The sequence below is a fragment of the Paramisgurnus dabryanus genome, chromosome 16, assembly GCF_030506205.2.
Source record: "Paramisgurnus dabryanus chromosome 16, PD_genome_1.1, whole genome shotgun sequence".
In the NCBI taxonomy this organism is placed as follows: domain Eukaryota; kingdom Metazoa; phylum Chordata; class Actinopteri; order Cypriniformes; family Cobitidae; genus Paramisgurnus; species Paramisgurnus dabryanus.
Window position 1 is genome coordinate 13,524,693 of NC_133352.1, and position 21,548 is coordinate 13,546,240.

Below are 21,548 nucleotides of genomic sequence, written 5' to 3' on the forward strand. Positions count from 1 at the left end.
AAATAATATATAAAGCTGAAAACGTTAACCTTGATTTCATTGGGACTTTGTAGATTTTACTTAAATTCATTTTTATATTACACACTGTAATAATGCAGTATCATGGTACTGCATATCCAAAATTTTTATTGACTTTTTTCACCAAAAAATTATATTATCTCATCATTTTCTTACTCTCATTTTGTACAAAACTGTATAAATGTCTTTGTTTTGATGAACATGAAGGAAGATATTTTGAGTAATGTTACCAAACTGATCATGAGCCCCATCCACTTCCATAATAGGAATAAAGAATACTATGGAAGTGAATTGGTCTCGTGAACAGTTTGGATACAAACATTGCTTAGAATATCTTTGTGTTCATCAGATTCAGAACAAAGAAATGTATACAGGTTTGTTACGACATGAATTTTCATTTTTTGGTGAACTAACCCTTAAAAAATAGTACTCAGATTGTAGGCACGGAGATTTTGGAATCCGGACAAACGATTCACACCGTGTGTTTGTTGTGGCTACGTCACATGATTGATGATGTCTCTATAGTAAAGTGTTTGACTTTTATTACCCGGCCTCTTAATTCTAGGAATTCCCACATGCGGCACTACTAGAAATGACACCTGTGCACTATCTGGTAACAGTATGTAGAATTTGTTGTAGATGTATAATAAAAAACATTTAGTTGACCCTAAAATGACCACTCGGAGCACATTTAATCATCCTGATGTGCCAAACCTAGATAACTTTCCATCACCTCCAAGAAATTGTTTTTACCATACGAAAATAAATGGTACTGAGGCCCATTCTCCCTAACATTTTTGACCTGTTTCAAGAATGAAAGCATAAATAAATGTATGCAACATGAAGATAAGCATGATTATATTTTTTTTTTTGGGTGACTGCTCCTTTAAAGGGACAGTTCAACAAAAAATGAAAACTCTGTTATCATTTTCTCCCCCTCATGTTGTTACAAACCTGTATGGATTTCTTTATTCTGATGAACAGGAAGGAAGATATTTTAATCAATATTTGTAACCAAACCGTTACAAATTGACCTCTATGGTAGTATTTTTCCTACTATAGAAGTCAATGGTGCTTCTGTTTTCTGCTTCTTTACAAATGTCTTTCTTTGTGTTCAGCGGAACTAAAACGTTTACACAGGTTTGTAACAACACGAGGATGAGCACGTGTATATTTTTTTTTATTTGGACGAACTATCCCTTTAAGAATCAATCTGCACTTTCTTTGTTGAACACTGCCATCTACTGTCTAAATAAAATATCCACCTTCATCCAAAATGTGCTTAGTCTTTCACCAAAGTATGACTTTCTGAAATGTTTAAGCACTGTGGCTTTATCAAAACAATGCCCTAGTTTGTTTAACCAATATCAGACACTAGACTTTTTAAGAAACCTGTTTGTAAACATTATTTTTAAAGATGCACCAATATAATTTTTTTATATTGATATCTGCTGATGCCAATAGTTTAGTGGTTATATGAACTTGCATTAACTGAAGTCTGAAAATTACATTTTCTGTATGTTATTCATTCATATATGACCATATGTTTCTTTACAGTTTCTATATGCAGAGCTCAAATTCATTGCATGTTCCTGATCTTTTTTGATTGACAGAATATATCGACCATGACTACCAGGGTTTTGAAACTATCGTTGATAGCCAATAGTGTGAAAATTTGCTTTTATCAACCGATGCTGATCTCTTATGATTTTTTAAACTGATGTTAGTGTCAAATATTTCCCAGTTTACCTCCAAAGCCTTTTCTGGATGTGCAGTTATTGTTCAGTGATGTGCCAGACAATACGTTAAGGTGGATATGTCATAAAATGTCAATTACGTACTGCTACGGTGGCAATCGTGTGATTATTTCATTTGAAGCACATACAGAGAATAACAAAAGAAGTTTATTTGCTTATTTCATGAGCAGAAAAATAGAAGTCTTCAACAATCAGTCTGTGTAAACATCAATCTCAGACACGCTGGTCCATATCAAAGTCTTGAACACTGCTTAATATTCTTCCTTATGTACACGCGCACACACACGCACATCCACATGCACTTTATCTCAGGCTGTTGCTGTTAGGTTGAGAGCCAGTAAGACCAGGATGATCAGGACTGTGTCGATTCTGAGGAGAAATAAAGAGGATATGCTGAAATAGTTTCACTTGCATTCAAAACGTATACAGAGATCTAAAGTTACACTTTATATTTAAATAATAAGACACAGTTTAAACAAATGATCTTAGGCAAATATGGCTACAGCGTTCGATCCAAAAGAATGTAAGGTGTGCCCATTTTGGATGTCACTGATGTGTGTAGACGTTTGGTGAGTTTGTCATTTCAATGACTGGTTAACCATAAAAACTATATCTCTATACAGGCATAACCAACAGACACGTACTATCAAACATTTATTTGGAGAGTGTGATGTAATACTTTTAAAGGCTATAAGCCTGTCCAATGAAACGCCTCAGCAGTCACTCACCTTTTTCTTCTTTTTGTCTTTCTTTTTCTTCTTACGATCAGGGTCATCATCCCTCTTTTTCTTCTTCTTCTTGGGGTCAGAATCTAAAGGGGTCTCTGCACAAGATAAAAACAATCGCTTATGTACATATATGTATAAATAACACCAGAACTGCTTTCAAAAGTGACAATTTATGTGACCCCTGACCACAAAACTAGTCATGAGGGTTTTTTCTTAAATACATAAGTTTTCTATTAATGTATGGTTTGTTAGGATAGAATAATATTTGGTCAAGATACAACTACTGAAAATCTGGAATCTGCAAAACAAGCCAAAATATGGAGAACTAAATAAAGCCCTTACCACTGCATCCACTTACAAAAATGGTCTTGATATATTTACGATTGGAAATGTACATAACATCTTCATGGAACATGATCTTTAATTAAAATCCTAATGATTTTTGGCATAAAAGATAAATTGACCATTTTGACCCATACGATGTATTGTTGGCTATTGCTACAAATAATCCTGTGCAACTTATAATAAATGGTTTTGTGGTCCAGGGTCACATATAATATTACAAGGTGACTTGTGGAAGGGACCGTCTGTGTAAAATATACCTGGTGGTAATGGGTCCTGAGGTCGATGATTTCTGTGTTTGTGTTTGCTCTTTTTCTTTGGCGGCTGTATGTGCATAAGTCTGTATTGCTCTGGAAGCTAGAACACACAAAAATACAATAAACATTCAATAATGTATTGACTATATAGTGTCTGTGTCTCAAAACCAAGGGAGCTGCCCACTGCGAAAGGGCATTTAGCACAAAAATTCTGCATGTCTATAGCTGTGTCCCAATTTAAAGGTTGGATAAATCAAAGGACGCAGCCTCCCAAAGTCTTCAAAGCAAATTGAAATGAGACAGTCTAACCCAGGGATCTCCAGTCTTTTTGTGAGCAAGGGCTACCACAATGGATAAAACAATCTGGAGAGCTACTTTTTTAAATATGTAAACATATTTATACATAAAAGAAGCCAAGCTAATATTAAAAAAAAAATATATATATATATATAATAAATAAATTTAAAAAATATAGGCTATTAATAGAATGAATGCTTTGGCGGGCATCTTGTGGAGACCACTGGTCTAGCCTATAGTTGTGTCATCTACTGTTCTCGTCCACTGCTACTGTCAAATTTTGATAGCAGTGGGACACAGCAGAGGTTTATGACATCTAAAAACAAATATGGATCCGGAAATTTTAGTTTTATTTTAAAGAATCCAATGCATTGTTGAATGTAGCCGTCATAGGATGCATGTTTCAGGGTACGTGTGCATGTGTTTACCGGGCCAGTGTGTAGTCTAAATCCAGTGAGTGAAGCTCCGGTTATAGGGCTAAAAGAGTTTCCACACACTGGAGGTTTCTCTATGAGAGAACGCAAAGAACTTCCATCCTGAATCCCTGGACAGTCTATCATACCTAAAAAAGCACATTTCAATCATATCAAAACCTGTCAAATATTTGTGTACCATATAGACATGGTAATTCAAATTACTAGCATAAAAACAAAACACAACAGCATTACCATAGTACTACATTAGTATACTGCATAGCTGAAAAACAACAAAAAATATAGTCTGTTCTACCCTATACGGTTTAAATATTAGTTAGGGCAGTCAAACGATTCACCGTGATTAATCACATACAAAATAAAAGTTTGTGTTAGCATAATATATGTGTGTGTACTGTGTGTATATATTTATGTATAAATAAATACACACATACATGTTTGAATTCAAGAAAAATTGTATTTAGGTTTTTTTTTTTTATAATATAAAATATATCAATATATATATGGCAAACAATCCTGTTTCCTTAAAATAACATTTACATATATATTTATTTATTTATTTATATTTATATATATATATACATATATATATATATATATATATATATATATATATATATATATATACACACACACACACACACACACATGTAAATGTTATTTAAATACAAACATTAATGTGTGTGTATTTTTTTATTTATATATATATATATATATATATATATATATATAAAATGATGATACACAGTGCACACATATAAATTATCAAAAAACTTTTATTTCGTTTGCGATTAATCTCGATTAATCATTTGAAAGCCCTACTAATATAATATTACTGTATATATTAAGAAATATTAATATTCATATATAATAGGGCTGTCAAAAGATTAAGGGCGATTAATCACATACAAAATAAAAGTTTGTGTTTGCATAATATTGTTAGACAAGTAATGTAACACATAAATACATACATATATAAATTTAAGAAGAAATATATTTATTTATTTATGTATGTATATATGTGTGTGTGTACATATATACAACTTTCATTTTGTATGCAATTAATCACAATTAATCTTTTGACAGCCCTACTATTAGCATATATTACTTTATATATTAAGAAATATTAATACTCATATGTGTCAAAAGATTAATTGCGATTAATTGCATACAAAATAAACGTTTTTGTTTGCATAATATATTTGTTAAACACATAATGTATAATGTAACACATAAATACATACATATATAAATTTAAGAAGAAATATATTTATTTATTTATGTATGTATATATGTGTGTGTGTACATATATACAACTTTCATTTTGTATGCAATTAATCACAATTAATCTTTTGACAGCCCTACTATTAGCATATATTACTTTATATATTAAGAAATATTAATACTCATATGTGTCAAAAGATTAATTGCGATTAATTGCATACAAAATAAACGTTTTTGTTTGCATAATATATTTGTTAAACACATAATGTATAATGTAACACATAAATACACACATACATGTATACATTTTAGAATTTTTTATTTATTTATGTATGTATAAATGTATGTATACACACACGCACGCACGCACGCACGCACGCACGCACGCACACACACACACGCACACGTAAATGTTTTTTTAAATACATACATGCCTATATGTGTATTTATATATACAAAATAATTACACAGTGCACACACACATATATTATGCAAGAAACTTTTATTTTGTATGCGATTAATCGCAATTTATCTTTTACCGCCCTATATATTAAAAAAATTTATTATTTGCCTTTGTCTCTTTACACTTTTTATTTATATTTATTTTACATTTTAATTGTACTTTAATAAAATGTAATAAATAATTATCTGTGCATCTTTATCTCTCACAAGCACACAACATTGGTTTACCTGGTAACTCTGGTAAAAAGTTACTCAGCTTCTCCTTCACTTTCTTGCCGCAGAATTTATTATAAGCGTGCTCGAGATTATAATGCGTGATGAGGTTCGTGTTTCCCGTCAGGTCATTTCCAACTGGATCAGAACAAACACAAAAAAACCTCATTCAGATTATGTATTATAAAACATTATCCATCACTTACAACCTCTACATACGAAAAAACGTCAATTGGTACACACAACCTATTACCCTAAAATAAAGACTTTTAATTTACCGGGCAGCTCTCGCAGTAAATAGAATGGCTCATTCATAGCTCCGGGTTTACGTAGCGTAGGCCCTTCATCCCCGAGCTGTACTGAAATCTGAGCCCCAGTAGGAGCTTGGTTTGGCGGCGTAGGTGGAGGAGGTTTCCCGGAAACAAACCCCAGAGCAGTCTGCCCCGGGGGCGGCTGTGCGTCGTTTTGTCCGAACAGAGTTGAAAATATTTCCGTCATTACCAAACCGTTTATTATAAAAGAGATAAATAAATAGTCCCAATGGACACCGGCAGCACTGTTTGTATTTTGTGTGTGTGTGTATGAGTGTCTTGTCGGGTACGTCATATTACAAACAGTACCGTAATGAAGCGACAATACACGCATCATACCATAAATAAACTAAACAAATGGTTACATTTATTATACAACTAAATCAGGCATTAAACATTAGTTACAACTTTCGATTTTATAATGTATATAAGTAGATGTTTAATGGACATTAAGTTATATTAATAGAGGTGTTGCTCATTGCTAGGTAATGTTAGCTAACACATTCATTCATGTTAACACATATATTTTAATTGATTTATTGAACAAAGATGTCAAGGATAACACCATAACGTTAAAAAAAATATTTTTTTTTCAATTGTGGTCCTTGAAGTAAAGTATAACCTTTTGTAATGTGTTATCATGTTTCTGCAGTAAGTAATGTTTTACCATGATAAAAAAAAATTTCAATTACAACAGAAACTTTTATTCATTTGTTTTTATTTTTGCACTGAAACAAATATACACTGAGATACAAAATTTTTTAAAAAGTGCAAGGAATAGTCAATGAAATAGAGAACACAAACTAATGGGGTATTCCTACACAAATTAAACCATGCTTATACACAAAAGGAAAATATTCCAAATTGACTTAATATTGTTAGGCCATGGATGCTATAAAGACTCAGACTGGGAAGGTGTCAAGACAAAGGTCTCCAGATCCTGAAGAGAAGCCTGCAGATAAGAAATAGACAATTGAGTTACGTTCACGCTAATACAGGGCAAAGAAGCATGCAAGTATGTATAAAATCTTTCTCGCACTCTCCATTCTTCCACTGCTGAGGCGATGCACTGCTCTGTGTGTGTGACGCTCTCTCGACCGGCCTGCACTTTCTGAGCAAGAGCAGCATTTTCTTTTTTAAGTTTCTTTAGCTGTAGTCTCATGTACTCCTCCTGCTTCTTATAATATGACACTAAGTCACTGCTCACATCCTGCTCTGGAACACCACTGGGTCGCCTGAAACACAAAGATCAAGCACAATGAAAGGTCACTAAAATGTAAATTTTGTTACTATTTACTCACACTCACATAGTTCAAAGCCACAATGGCTTTATTTGTTTTCCGAACCAAAATTGTTTAAGCTACGTTTACACAACAACAATGTACTGCACATCTGGAAAGGTTTTTTCTTTGCGTTTCTTTGTGCACACAATAACACTGTGGGTGGGGATGTTACTTTGTAAAGAAAAACTATACCTGCACATATAAAAAAATGTTTACAAAGAGATTAATAGAAAGCCATTTTTGTTTAGACAGATGATAAAGTAGGTTTAGGACTATAAGTGACCCTGGATTATAAAGCAGCATATTTTGTAAACTTTGTTGGAGAAGCGCTAATAAAAGTATGTTGATCAGCACAAACACAGTCCTGTTGGCCGGCATTGTTGTTTTGGTTATATGCATAATGCTCGCATACCTGTATATAAACCAAAGCAAACACAGTCTTGTACAGTAGTTGCAAAATGCAAACCAGATCAACAAATATATATCCTTTTTTGCATACAAAGAAAAACATGAATCCCAGTGGATTCTTAAAACAAATGTCTCCTCACCACGCAGGTTCAGATATGTCTTTAGCCAGCTCCTCCAGTTTGTCCAACTCTTCAAGTTTCACTTTAAGTTCCCCCTCCTCGATCACGCTGGCAATTTCTTTCTAAACACGGACATATTACCATCACCACATATTCAACATACTAACCTCTAACTAATACTATGCACAACTGTTCAAATCTTGCCAAGCATATATGGAACATGCATGGACCAATATTAAATCCAAAATAAAAAATATTTTGCATTAAGAAAATTAAGTCTTTTTTAAGTGTTTTTTTATTACTTTCATGACTGTAAACACCCACAATTGATGATGCTATGAAAATGATCACTCGTCCTTCTAGAATTTAAATTATAATGTTCAATGATGTAATTATCAATGAAAATTAAGCTTATACTTTAAAATAATAATTCAATAATAAACTAAATTATTTGTAATATACATTATATAACAAACTCTTGACAGTTTTCATGAGATTTCCTTGCATGTTACCTGTACTAATGTTTGTAGCTGACTGATGAACTGCTTGTGCATGGCTTCAGTCAACTGAGGGTTTTGCTGTGACAGCGGTTGAAGGTAATGGGAAAATCTGTCGAAACTGACACAAGACATAAAACATATTTATCAACAGATAATCCAAAACACACCGACCACATCCAAATCAAGTTAACTAACTACATATACCTCGTTTTAAACGGAGTTAACTTACCCGGCGTTCTCCACTAGCCACTGCAGACTTTTAGCCATCACTTTTTGAAACAGTTTAAGTCTCGGTTTAATTTGAGATGACCTAACCGAATCATTGCGGCGAGTTGAAGAAACACCAACTTTATCTTCATTATTTTCAACAGAAATTGATTCACGACTCTTCTCGGGCTCCTCCATGTCGCCGCTGAACTGTTGATATTTACAAAAGTCCCCGCCAAGGGTAGCGCTTCGCTACGGAAAGCCGGTGGTTGGCAGTTCAAAGCGTTTTTCGAAACGCGTTTCTCCCTGCAGAAGGGTTCATGTTACCTACAGCTGTCCATGATCTATTTCTAATCCCCCAATCCTTTTCTTTCCCACATGGACGTCAGTCTGTAATAAGCGTGCAGCAATGGGGTTAATTACAGGATTGTTTGCCATTTTTTACCATTTACCAAGGATATATAAATGGTTTTTTAGGCCTTATTATTTCTTATCATTGCTTATGACACTGGCCTTTGCTTTAGTACGGAACTGTCCGGGACTGTGTGAACATTTACCGTCTCAAAGAGAGGACGGCAACTCGTGCGCTTTTGACTGGGTTAGTAAAACATCTCTAACGTTACCAGCATAAAGACTGAACATGCTTTATGTTACACAAAGTGGCTTAAACTAGCTGTAATTGGATTATATACTGTTAACATATTTTTTTATAACTTTTTATAATTCTTTTATAACTTCTACAATTTTATTACAGTCTAGTAATTACTTTATTATATTTATATTAAAGCTGCTACTAAGTTGCCTTTAAAATGCAACTTTACGCATTACCAAACTTTAATATGATTTTTTTAAACTAGAGAAATAGATTAAATTAGATTTTGGCTACACAATTTATTCATTAAATGATCATTAAAGGGATAGTTCACCCAAAAATAAAAATTATGTCATTATTTACTCACGTTCATGTTTTTTATTCTGTTGAACACTAAAGAAGATATTTAAATCATCACCTGTGCACTTTTTTAAGTAATTGAAGACAGAATTTTTATTTTTGGGTGAACTATCCCTTTAATTATTATTGATAGCTGATCTATTATACAGGTTTACTATAAGTTTATAATTTAATATATGCAAGTATGTATTAAATTATTAAATTTTAGCTTTAATCACATCTAAATATAGTTAAAGTTTTACATTTAAAATCTTACACATACTTTAACTAAATCAATTCAAGTTTTTATGTATAGCACTTTTCACAATTTTGCATTGTTGCAGAGCATTCTTAAATACATCAATCAAAACCTATTTATATAGTGCAACATTGTTTTAAGAAGCTTTACACAAAAATGTAAAAAATATAAAGACAGTAGAGACATCCCTTACAAAAATTAACCATGGTTTTATTACAGTTAAAAACAAAATCTATAGAAGGACCATTGTTTTGCTAATGGTAATTATTAATAAGCAAAAAACATGGTTACTAAATAACTACTACTACTGAATAATTACTAAAACAACCATGGTTAATTTAAGAAAAACAAAGAAGTATGAAAGTATGAAGACCATAATACATGGTATTATTGTAAATTCACGTTATAATTTTTAAAAATACATTATTCTAATATAACAACATAAATGTTTGTTTCCTGAAGAGAGAGGTGGAGATTTTAATGTTTCTCAGTGCTATAGTGATGATGAAGAATCGAAGAGCGGGTAAGTCCAAAGATGCAGTCATGTACATCAAATCAAACAAATTCATTTTTTATTTTAATTACAATTCTCAATTTCTGAACACACTTTCTCTGTCTCTCATCTACAGTAACTGTGGAGCAACATTTAGGGAATATATTTCTCTTCAGTAAGGTTGCTAATGTGGTGTTGTTCTTCAGAGTGGACCTGAGACTTGGTCTTCTCTATATCATGCTGTGTGTGGGTAAATAAAAGATGTGATTGTGTAATTCATAACATAATATGTAAGAACTGACATACTGTAGGTATTTCGTTTATATTCTTATTTTATTTCATCATATCCTCCCAGTGTTTTTGATTGCATGTAAACCACCAGTTTACATGGGCCCTGAATACATCACATACTTCAGTGACACAACTATAGATGTGAGTAAAACTCAACCACAGGATCTTCACCTTTAACTGTGATTTTAAAATACATATTATCAACAATTATAAAAATATCTTTATATTTTAATGTCAGGAAGAACTACAGCGGGACGGCCGAGTGACATGGATTGTAGAGTTTTATGCCAACTGGTCTCCAGAGTGTCAGTCATTTGCCCCGATATTTGCTGAATTGTCACTTAAGTAAGTCATAGGACACACACACACACACACACACACACACTCACATCTCTAGCATTATTTTGCCTATTGTGATTAATGAGTTTGTTATTGTCAGGTATAGCTGCATAAACCTCAAATTTGGAAAAGTGGATATTGGACAATATGGAGAGGTGGCCACGAGGTAAAATTAAACTTACTCTTCATTCTTACTTTTTTATTACTACTCCATTGTAAAATGTTTTGATATATAACATGCAAAATATAAATGTAACTTTTTGATAAACCGTCCCAAACTCTCGTTACAGGTACAGGATAAATCCATCGCCCCTCTCCAAGCAGTTGCCCTCTCTATTGCTATTGCAGGGTGGACGGGAATTCATGCGTCGCCCCCAGGTGGACAACAAGGGAAGGGCCGTTGCATGGAGTTTCACAGAGGTAAGAAGTTAAAAGTTAAATGCCATCAAGGCTTACTACCAGTTACCTGATATGTGTGTTTTTGTGTTTTGCAGGAAAATATAATTCGAGAGTTCAACCTAAATGAGATATTTAAAAAATGTAAGAAACACAGCAAAGGAGAGAAAGTGGAGGAACCAATGGAACTTCAGGAGGAGGGTCCTGATGCTGAAGAAGAGCCAATCTCTTTAGATGGCACAAAGGAACAAGAGAGTAAAAAAGACAAATAAGAAATAAAACACGATTACTGGTGGAATTCAGTATTTGTGAGGTTCATATAAAAGCATTATTTTCACATCATGTGTAATAAATGTCTTATAGTTCTTAAACGTCTTCAAATTTTAATATTTACTATTTAAATGGCCTTTGTTAAGTCTCTCAGATCTTATATTATCATTTAGTTTATTCACGGCTTTCAATCAGTTTATAATGGGCTGCTGTCATTGGCCAAGCTTGGCCAAAAGAGAAAAATTTAATTTATGTTTCCTCCCAATTGGATATTTTTTTTTGTCTATTCATGTGCCATATGTTTGCAAGTTAAGTTTTAATTAAATTCAAAGTCATTACATGCTTTGGTCTTACATTTGTCTTTAACATGAATTTTTTTGTAAGTTCTTAAAAAGTATAAGATGGTTTTATAAGATTCTTCTATGTCTTGGTTGGTGTTGGTGATTTGTGTTAAGGTGGGTTATGCATAAAAAAATATGCAATAATATCCTAACCTGTATCTACAATCATGTCTGTGTAGCCTCCCGGACCTAGCTATTAGCCAGATTGCCATTTGTCTGTGTATTTATATGCAGAGAAATGTATTTATACGTTTAAACATTAAGACAAATGAAAAGGCTGATAATGACCTGCCATGCTGTTTTCCTGCACAGCCCATTAACCCGGGCAAGCAAAACCTCCTTTCATATTTCATACACTGAATAGGATCACCCTTGCCAAAGCTCTGTAATTATGGTATGGACTAGGACTAAAGGATCCCCCGGCTTGTAAAAAAAAAAGGTCCACAACACTTGATACTGGGGATCTCTTTAATTTTCTTCAAATAAATAGGATGCTGTTTGTAACTTTCGTTGTCAGATTGTCATGCTGTCTAACTTTAGAAATAGCTGAAGGGGAGTTGGGGAAAAGGCATTTGGAGTATCTGTGTTCATAAGAAACATGTTTATGCTAAGAAATGTAGATTTCACCCTTTGCTTTTGGTGTAAAGATCTACCAGTTCCACTACTAGTTTCATGATTTTAGTATTGTTGTGTTTAGCGCCATCTGTTGGCTAGTAAAGCCGCAACATAATGCAAGCAAACAGATTTTATTTAATTCTGATATTCTACATGTAATACACACATTTACAAAGCTTAATTTTATATTACTCTGCATCTGAACGAAAGTTCATCAGTAAATATTATTGTGTTTTTAAACTTACACTATGATTATATCATCTGATCCACAAACAACCGTTTTAATTTTATCATATATTGCTGAATTTGATCGTTTTTCTGTCCACTGTCACGATACAAAATTATAATAAATTATATCTTGCTTCTAATAACTGCTTCTGAAAGCTCTGGAAACTTCTAGAACATTCTAGAAGTAAAAATATAAAATCTTTAAAGTATAAATATTTGATTTGTGAGAGCATTAGGTTATGAAGAGCCAGATATTCAGCACTACGAGATTTGCCAATACATTTTTTTTGCATTGCTTTCTTTTTTAGTTTCTTTAATCGTTACTTGCTCAAAAGCTAGATATTTACATTAAATATTTAGTTTGTTTTGTTCGTACGGTTTATTCACAGGTTGTTGTATCAAATATTTAAAAAAGTGGAGATAATCAAATACTGGTGTATTTTTGAGTTTGTGTGTGTTTTTCTTTGGCTAAAATCATAGTTGTGCATTGCATGTATGTTCCATAGACTGGAAGGTCTAGAACTCAGTTAACCCCGCCTCTGCCGTAGAGTGGGCGTGACTAAAAACAAACTGCAGCAAATAGGAGCTCAGATAGGCACTACTCTGTGCGACTGCTGCCCAATAAGGTTATCCCATGTTTGGATACGGAGTTTCTCTCGGTATATAACATGAAGGCGGAGTGCGCATGATCGCCTGACGCCAAGGGTCGGGGTGTGCAGCACGCAGAAATTAAATTTGCTTTAAACTTACATACTTTTTATTTTTGTGTTTTATTTCTTAAACTGAAAGCCTTATAAACTTGCTTATTTTAACTATCAGCTCTTCAATAAAGGTAAGTTAAGTCACATGTTTAGTAAATTTTATTTTTTTTCGGCAATTTCAAGTAACTTTGATGTATTTGCTACATTTTAGCATTGTGTTTAGCTTCTAGATTGTTCATATGAACCGTTCAGGCCTACGTGCTGTTTTCTCCGCCAGCGTAAATCAATACAGCACGGAACGTTCGTTACGTAACGTAATGGTAAATAAGTGGTCATAAATACGTAAAAGTGTTTAAAGTTGTGTTCGTGGATTTTAAAACGTAAGGAACTGTCGACTGACACGACGTGAAGTCGACAAATGGCGTTTAAAAGGCTCAAATGTCGTGCACTGGTCAGTGGACATGCCTAGGCATGACCAGCGCTTCTCTCGTAACGTTACATTGACGGACACAATGCTAACAGCGCGAGACTCTCGATGTGCCTTCTGATCACGTTACATGAAAATTAAGTTTAAGGGGAAGTTTTGTTGTTCGTTAACTGTCAATGTATGCATTGACGTGTGCGATTATGTATATACGCTTTCTCATGAGCCGGGGCATGTCCGGGCATGTAACCAAGGGCACCCCTTTTAAAACTTTACCATGATAACTGTACGTTTCCACTACTAGCATATCACAGCAGCGTTTATGCTACTGTAGCAATAATAAATGCAGGCTGTCTTTTAGAAGCTCTACACTAGATATTAGAGAGCTACTTGTGCGTGGTCACAATAGAATTGTTTATCTGTGAGCTTCATTATCTTAAATTTATATTAAAATATTAATAAAAAAGCATGCGCCCTCATGATCTAATCAAAAACGCAAATCGCCTCCTCGAAACGACCTCTCTTTACTTCCGGTTACTGGGTATGGCAGGTGGGCAGGACATGGGCAAAGATGGCAACCATTAGCAAATGGCCACATGACCTAACTTCCAATGATCCAATCAATTCTCGATTTACGGATTCATGTCCAGCCCTATCGTTTTACACACTTTTAAATTGATGGATAATCATTGTTTATAAAGTTATACAAATTATTATTATTATTATTATTATTATTTTAATTCATGTGCCCTCAAACTTTCAAAATCAGAAAGTACTTCTGCCCTCTTTTCTGATGATGTCAGCAAGATGGCTTGGGCTGGGCATTTGTTAACCCCGCCCCCTTCAGCTGTCAGTCTGCTGCGAGTTCCATTTTTGAATGAAGCACCTACCGATTAATATCCAGTCAATTCACAATGCAGACCTACCAACCTGTTTGCATTTTCCGTAGCGGGTACGCATTTTGACCTCAAAGTATGTTGGTACGATTTGTCACTCTAAACTACGCAAAAACCTGGTGACGCTGCTGCTGTGTGCAGTACTCAAAACGAGCAACAGAAAAAGTAAAATGTCCAATCATAGTAAATGGTTCATTCACCAAATAGAAGGCGTGGATGATTGACCCTCGGGTCTGACGGTGGAAAGCATAAGCCACGCCCACAATTTTTGTAATTCTGTTTCACTCAGAAATGTGTCACAATAATCATAAATCAATAAGTCATAGTCAAATTGCGATTACCTGTTAGCGGGAACTTTTAACTCCGTTATGTAACAAATGTAATAACAATTGCGGATTCAATCATGCTACAGGTGTATATAAAATATTGTGCATTGTGGTATTCATAATCATTTGCATAAATGTACAGTTTAATAGCACTTTCACATTTCCCTGTTTTCTTTCATTTATTGTAGATGATTGATCAGGTTATGGGAACAGGGGCTTTGCCCTTTGCAGTTCAGCTCAAAGCTCTTCTGGAACAAGAGTTTAGATATCAGCCCAAACTCACTGGACTCAGAGTCATTGAGTCCGCTCAGGACAATGGTCTGAGAGTGACCGTCAAGTTGAGAGATTATGAAGTGAGAGATCTCCTCTCCTTGACCCGGTTCTTTGGTTTCAGTGCGGAGACTTTCTCTCTTGCTGTGAATTTTCTGGATCGATTTCTGGCTGTGATGAAGGTATGAACCTCACCTAAGGTCTTTTAATAATGACACAAAATGGATACTCCACAATCACTGTGTAATTTCAGGAATATGCATCGTCATCTCTGCATTTTTAAAATGCAGTTGAATTCTGAATTGATGAATGTTGAATGATTTTGTTTCAGATTCAGCCCAAGCACCTGTCATGTGTTGGCCTCTGCTGTTTCTACATTGCTGTAAAGAGTTCAGAGGAAGAGAAGAACGTTCCTTTGGCCAATGACCTCATCAGGATCAGCCAGAACCGCTTTACTGTCCATGACATGATGAGGATGGAGAAGATCATTCTGGAAAAGCTTTTCTGGAAAGTTAAAGCACCAACTGCCCTTCACTTCCTCCGATTCTTTCACTCTCGAATTCAAGAGCAGGTGGATGCAGAAAGGTTAGTTGAACTGTTTTTTTCCATCTCTATTTGTTGTTTTAACTAATTTGTTTGTTTTTTAATATAAACACAAGGATTAAACAAGTTCAATATTACTTTTCAGTAAGAGTATCCTGAATATCGACAGGCTTGAGGCCCAGTTGAAGGCATGCCACTGTTCATTTACCTTCACTAAAATCAAGGTAAGCCATTTGGACTGTTAAATATTTGGATAAATGTATATGTTGAACTTTGAGGAGGTGTAGAGGCATATGCAGTTTTGCTGTAAACACATTTACACCCCAAATAGTTTTTGATAGTTTTAATGCAAGTTTGACTATATATATCTCTACAGCCTTCCCTGCTTGCCTTGTCATTGTTGGCTCTGGAGATCCAGGATCAGCATGAAGACGTCACCACTCTGAAAGAGGCATTTGTTGCTCTACAGGAGAGTTTGAGCGTAAGTTTGCCATTTTAAGCAGGTTTACTGACAACTACAAGGTGCTGGGGCTCAAAATGTTTACTTTTAGGAACTGTTGTTCCTTGAAGGGAACGAGACGCTGCGTCCCTGTAATGCAGTCTTTGGCAATATTTCAGATAGCGATATACTTCCTTGCTCCCACTTTACCCTGTCTTTGTCTTTAAGCCTCACAATTGGTTGAATTTGATATACACATTCAGACGCACTTACCCCTGGAGGCATTCCCAAAGTGTCACCGCAGTGACGCAGCGCGAGTTCCCTCGAAAGGGAACTGTAACAATGTATCTTAAAAGGTAGCACAATGTAATCTTGCTCTCACTTGAAATGTGTCCCAACACTTAGTCCTTGAATTTGAGGGTATTAGACCTGGAAATCCTCGAAAGGTCCTTGAATTTGAAGTTAACTAAGTGTGGTACCACACCATTTCCGGGTCCAAGCCTCTGCTGACTACAATTTAAACCGCTGTTTATTCATTTCATGCATTTAAGCTACATTTTTATAAACTCATTATTCAGGCTCATGATATCCAGCTTTTTAGTCAAAGTCAGGGGATTTCACTTTGACTGGTAACCCTGGTTCTAGTCCTAGTCAGTTTTATTATAAAATAGGTAATTGAAAACACTACATAAAATGTTTAATCTCCAAACAATATTTCTATCGACATCTATTTATTGTTGATTTGCTTTCTAGGTTAAAGATGGAGATCTGGTTTGCGTGAGAGAACTTGTCGCCAAGTGCCTGGCTGAGTATGCCACCACCAAATGCTTAAAGCCAAATGGCCAGAGACTGCGATGGATGATTTCTGGTAGAACCGCCCGACAGCTGAAGCACAGTTACTACAAGATTGCTCATCTACCAACAATTCCTGAATATGCTTGTTAAGATTGTGTTGGGTGCCTATAATTTAGCAACTAAATGTCTTTGTCCTTATGAAACGCATCTATATTGTGGGCACCCAGCACTTATTTCTTTACAAGGTTTCTTTTAAGCAAAGTCTAGCACACTTTGTTCCTTCCACCCCAGTCTTTGTTCTTCATGACACCTGCCATGATTATTTATTTGACATCAGCACTAAACCTGTAACCAGTGAAGATTTTCTAGTCAAGGGCTAATTTCAGCAAGTTGATCGGATGGCTTGCACATGTACAGTATGTTCATTTGAATCGGCGCTAAACATGCCGGTTGTTTAAGGCAATGAAGTATGGAACCGCCTAGGTCCTCAGTCCACTGTGTGGAAGAGGAGGGAGAAGGGTTTTGTGATTCGAGACAACAACGAAACCAAGAGATCAGGCCCAAAACCCTTAACTCCCACCCTAGGTTGTCAACTGTTGTAATGCACACTCCTACCCAAGGTGATGAGAGAAGTTTCTTTTCTTTTTATTTTACCGTGTTCTGGATTCTGAGTTGGCGTGATGAAAACGGAATACTTAAATGTTTTAATATACCTTTAATGGAAAAACTAGATGGCTAACTAGGCTCAAGTTTATTTTACATTTGGTTACATTACAGTTGCTTGTAACTATATAACCATTTGTTTATCCCTGGTATAAATTGTCAAACTAACAAAATGATTGGTTAAAAATAAAATTGGTGAAGTTCCAAGTGAATACACATGCTAAAGATTTATCTTTGTTTTGGCTCTAATGAAAATGGGAGCTGCACCCAGCCAATTTATGTAGTTGAACCTTTCAATAAAATTATTGAAATGTTAATAACTTGTACTTGTTTTTGTTCACAAAAAAACACTTGAAGCATCAATGTGTATTATTTACCAAAGGAACTGCAAAGATGAATTGTTTACTATGTGTTTTAACCCTGCACTTATATATGTTTACATTGGCATATTTTGCTATGACCGGTTTGCCCCAATGTACTCATGTCAATGTTAAGCTAGTTAATACACTCAACTGGTTTGTTTTGATGGTGCTACAAATAGACGCTGTGGTGTTCACCTTTAATAAGTGCTTTAATAACTGCTTACGGAAATACACGTAGCCACTGGCTCAACAGTCTTCTGAAACGACTATTGTGCCAAAACCAAAACATGGTATTTATAAACCTTCATTAAAAAACTGAAATGATTCTATCAGAGGCTTTCTGTGGTAGATTATGGCTTTATATTAACAGTTCAACCTTATTATATTTTTTGCATATGAAAATGTGAGATTCATCTGAACAAAAAGGCAGTCCATTTTTATTTTTGCAAACTGGAGAAATCTGGTCCACCACCATGAAAGTTTCCAGAAATCTCTGCCCCACTGAAGTCAAATCCAGGGTTCTGTTTGAAGTGGGAGGAAAAAAGGGAATCTTTGTAAGGAATAATTAACAACGGGATGTTGAACTATTGGAAAATAATGCATGCCCAAGGTTGTATTACCACGGATGTACATTATTTTCTGATGACAATTATTCTGCTTATACCACAGACATTGCTCTGGTGGTTATTTTAATACATTTGACAGGTCAGCTGTGTATATAAAAAAAATAATGCATAGCCATGTAACAGTTCTCAACCAATCAGAATAAAGCATTTAACAGCCCCATTGTATAACTGTAAACAACATTTTTTGAAAATATAAGCTTGATATCAATAATACTGACTGAGTAAGACCATGCCAAACAGTAAAGTCAATAATTAAAATCAAACTTTGATGCTCCTGATCTAATCTTTAGATTGTGAGACTTTACCCTGGGTTTCAGACAGGGTCACAAATATATTTAATGTACCTCTCTTTGAAATCTTTCCAGTGTGAGTTTTCTCTGCATCTGATCCTGCACCCATGCATCAGCAGCATATTCTCCCTCCAACAAAGACAGCCAACAGTTTCCAGCCTCTCGATTTGTTTTCATCAGAACTATCCGAATCAATTTCTTGTCCTCTGAAAGGCACGACAGAGCACTAACTTGTAAGCTTTCCAGAGATTTATTATAAAGTTATAAGGAAAGATCTGTGCATCATTTACTTTGACATTATTTTGCGAATGGCTCACCTAATGTCCACATAGCTTCATCGCTAACTGTGGATCCAAACAGCTTCCCCTATGAAACAACAGAGCAAAAATGTAGCAAAAACTGGAAATGTTGTACTTCAGTGACTCACTTTAAATGAATGTCAAAACTACAGCAAGTCACTTATATATAACTGCAGGGGCATATGGTGCCCAAAATCATTTTCAAATAGTTATATTTAGATTAAACATCTTCATAAAGTTTATTATAATTATGTTACTCATTGTCATGGATCAAAATTTTTTACAGGTCATAACAATAAAATAAAATTCTGTTACCAATGTAACACAGTAGTGCAATTAAACATTTAAAATTCTATGTTTATCCATAGTCCTACAATTACAATATTATGGTTTTAACTGTAAAATGGAACCCAAACAAATATAATTACGTATGCTTTTATCTAGGGTTATTTTGATTTTAGGACAAACATCAAAGTAAAACTAAGCTTACTGTACTACAATCTTGATTAATGTTTGCACAAAATTGTGATTATTATTTACCATAAATACCACATATAAACCTGTAGATTGCTTTCTCATCTCCGTAACTGTGGTAAAGTATGGTATATGGTCAATACAGATCATTACCTTGAATATTTGTTGGCTTTTTACATGAAGCTCAATCTGTTTGCTGCTGATGTTACATTTGATCTCTTTTGCTGAAGTACCAGGAGGAACATTGACTTCGATGAAAACCTCCTCCATAGTTTGATACCACGAGCCCCATGCTGTTTTACACGGGATCACACCGCTTCTCTCATCAAAATTCACTGACATGCTGCTGTCTACAAAACCTCAAGTCCTCTTTCATAAAATCTGCTGCTCGATACGGCAAAAATGTGCATTAGTTGTTGTAAAGACACTCCGGAGCTGGATATCTACCATCATTCTGGTAAAGTCGAGAAGTGACTTCTTCTGTCACTGAATAATACGCGTGTGCGACGGCGCCATCTCGTGTACAGGAGAGCAACTACTTGCGAGAATTAAAGGGATAGCTCATCCCAAGAAATGAAAAGTCTGTTATCAATTACTCACCCTTAAAAGCTCTTTGTTCTGCTGACATAAAGGGAGATTGTGCGATGTTTGTAACTAAACCGTTTTTGAGTACCACTGACTTCCATAGTAGGCTACTTTTTCTACTATGGAAGTCAATGGTGCACCTGCTACTTCCTTTGTGTTCAGAAGAACAAAGACATTACAGGTATGGAACAACTTGAGAGTAAGTCATTTTTGCATGAATTGTCTCTTTAAATGGAATAGTTCACACCAAATAAAAAAAGTCAAACTCACTCAAACTTCAGATGTTTATTAAAAAGTTTAAAAAAAAATCACTTTATGCCCCAAAATGTTGACTATAGTATACAACTATCTATCATCCAAACAACTCACCATATTTAAATACAGTATAGGGCTTGGATGTGCTTGCTTTAGTTTCAACACATCTATTGTTTATCTTTAGAAGACATATATTTTAGTGCTGGGAAAATATTAATCATGATATTTTATATATATATATATATATATATATATATATATATATATATATATATATATATATATATATATATATATATATATATATATATATACATATATACACACACACACACACACACACACACACATTCATGTGTGTATTTAAGAAACATTAACATGTGTATATATATTTATTTATATTTTTATATATTCTATGTTATATATATAAATAAATAAAAATTATATATAAATAAAAATCTAAATTGACAATATGTATGTGTGTGTGGTTGAATATACATAATAATTACACACATATTATGCAAAAAAAAATCACTTTTATTTTGAATGCAATTAATCGTGATTAATCTTTTCCCAGCAGTCATTTGGATTACTTTAAGGATAGATGCATTACATTTTGTATTAGATTTACATTCATAATATTTTTTTATATAAGGTTACTTACAATACATTCAATCCATGCATTTTTTTTAATCAGTTGATGTGCTACCAATTGAGTAACAGGAACAACAGCAACATTTTTGCTCAATAAAGTAACTGATTTTATCTAATAAAACACTTTTTTTTTCAAAGTAAGTAATGTAGTCCTACATCTATGGCATCATGAGAAATTTCCTTTATGGGTGAACTATTCCCCTTAATAAAAATTTAAATAATC

General features: G+C 34.3%; 5 protein-coding genes across 5 annotated transcripts; 2 read left to right on the top strand and 3 right to left on the bottom strand.

Moving 5' to 3' along the window:
- Positions 1–1,900: 1,900 nt before the first annotated feature.
- Positions 1,901–6,330, bottom strand: med19a (mediator complex subunit 19a). The gene is made up of 6 exons (XM_065266517.2): positions 6,011–6,330; positions 5,748–5,870; positions 3,828–3,961; positions 3,106–3,202; positions 2,504–2,598; positions 1,901–2,144 (listed from the first exon to the last, which is right to left on the bottom strand). Exons 1-6 carry the CDS (start codon positions 6,228–6,230, stop codon positions 2,079–2,081), a joined length of 735 nt encoding a protein of 244 aa, XP_065122589.1. The 5' UTR covers positions 6,231–6,330; the 3' UTR covers positions 1,901–2,078.
- A 415-nt stretch (positions 6,331–6,745) lies between these two features.
- pmf1 (polyamine modulated factor 1) lies at positions 6,746–8,807 on the bottom strand. Its single transcript, XM_065266613.2, has 5 exons — positions 8,583–8,807; positions 8,366–8,471; positions 7,875–7,975; positions 7,083–7,278; positions 6,746–6,995 (listed from the first exon to the last, which is right to left on the bottom strand). Exons 1-5 carry the CDS (start codon positions 8,756–8,758, stop codon positions 6,936–6,938), a joined length of 639 nt encoding a protein of 212 aa, XP_065122685.1. The 5' UTR covers positions 8,759–8,807; the 3' UTR covers positions 6,746–6,935.
- Positions 8,808–8,914: 107 nt separating this feature from the next.
- Positions 8,915–11,877, top strand: tmx2a (thioredoxin-related transmembrane protein 2a). Its single transcript, XM_065266610.2, has 8 exons — positions 8,915–9,158; positions 10,213–10,273; positions 10,380–10,493; positions 10,599–10,675; positions 10,773–10,879; positions 10,974–11,039; positions 11,164–11,293; positions 11,368–11,877. Exons 1-8 carry the CDS (start codon positions 8,970–8,972, stop codon positions 11,539–11,541), a joined length of 918 nt encoding a protein of 305 aa, XP_065122682.1. The 5' UTR covers positions 8,915–8,969; the 3' UTR covers positions 11,542–11,877.
- Positions 11,878–13,394: 1,517 nt separating this feature from the next.
- ccng1 (cyclin G1) lies at positions 13,395–18,100 on the top strand. Its single transcript, XM_065266612.1, has 6 exons — positions 13,395–13,555; positions 15,259–15,522; positions 15,672–15,925; positions 16,029–16,107; positions 16,260–16,364; positions 17,076–18,100. Exons 2-6 carry the CDS (start codon positions 15,259–15,261, stop codon positions 17,265–17,267), a joined length of 894 nt encoding a protein of 297 aa, XP_065122684.1. The 5' UTR covers positions 13,395–13,555; the 3' UTR covers positions 17,268–18,100.
- A 457-nt stretch (positions 18,101–18,557) lies between these two features.
- nudcd2 (NudC domain containing 2) lies at positions 18,558–20,327 on the bottom strand. The gene is made up of 4 exons (XM_065271160.2): positions 19,985–20,327; positions 19,376–19,424; positions 19,113–19,264; positions 18,558–18,663 (listed from the first exon to the last, which is right to left on the bottom strand). Exons 1-4 carry the CDS (start codon positions 20,171–20,173, stop codon positions 18,580–18,582), a joined length of 474 nt encoding a protein of 157 aa, XP_065127232.1. The 5' UTR covers positions 20,174–20,327; the 3' UTR covers positions 18,558–18,579.
- Positions 20,328–21,548: the final 1,221 nt, after the last annotated feature.

Bases quoted from the DNA above. Each gene is read 5' to 3' on its own strand.
- med19a (XM_065266517.2), bottom strand. From the start codon at position 6,230: ATGACGGAAATATTTTCAACTCTGTTCGGACAAAACGACGCACAGCCG. The intron at 2,599-3,105 runs GTATATTTTACA...TATCTTGTGCAG, and splicing joins TCAGGACCCATTACCACCAG to AGACCCCTTTAGATTCTGAC. The intron at 2,145-2,503 runs GTGAGTGACTGC...ATTTCTCCTCAG, and splicing joins AAGACAAAAAGAAGAAAAAG to AATCGACACAGTCCTGATCA.
- pmf1 (XM_065266613.2), bottom strand. From the start codon at position 8,758: ATGGAGGAGCCCGAGAAGAGTCGTGAATCAATTTCTGTTGAAAATAAT. The intron at 8,472-8,582 runs GTAAGTTAACTC...GTCTTGTGTCAG, and splicing joins TGGCTAGTGGAGAACGCCGG to TTTCGACAGATTTTCCCATT. The intron at 7,976-8,365 runs GTAACATGCAAG...GTCCGTGTTTAG, and splicing joins AGCTACAAACATTAGTACAG to AAAGAAATTGCCAGCGTGAT.
- tmx2a (XM_065266610.2), top strand. From the start codon at position 8,970: ATGGGGTTAATTACAGGATTGTTTGCCATTTTTTACCATTTACCAAGG. The intron at 10,274-10,379 runs GTAAGTCCAAAG...TCTCATCTACAG, and splicing joins GATGAAGAATCGAAGAGCGG to TAACTGTGGAGCAACATTTA. The intron at 10,494-10,598 runs GTAAATAAAAGA...ATATCCTCCCAG, and splicing joins CTATATCATGCTGTGTGTGG to TGTTTTTGATTGCATGTAAA.
- ccng1 (XM_065266612.1), top strand. From the start codon at position 15,259: ATGATTGATCAGGTTATGGGAACAGGGGCTTTGCCCTTTGCAGTTCAG. The intron at 15,523-15,671 runs GTATGAACCTCA...ATTTTGTTTCAG, and splicing joins GATTTCTGGCTGTGATGAAG to ATTCAGCCCAAGCACCTGTC. The intron at 16,365-17,075 runs GTAAGTTTGCCA...TTTGCTTTCTAG, and splicing joins CTCTACAGGAGAGTTTGAGC to GTTAAAGATGGAGATCTGGT.
- nudcd2 (XM_065271160.2), bottom strand. From the start codon at position 20,173: ATGTCAGTGAATTTTGATGAGAGAAGCGGTGTGATCCCGTGTAAAACA. The intron at 19,425-19,984 runs GTAATGATCTGT...GTTGTTTCATAG, and splicing joins AAAGCCAACAAATATTCAAG to GGGAAGCTGTTTGGATCCAC. The intron at 19,265-19,375 runs GTGAGCCATTCG...CGTGCCTTTCAG, and splicing joins TGAAGCTATGTGGACATTAG to AGGACAAGAAATTGATTCGG.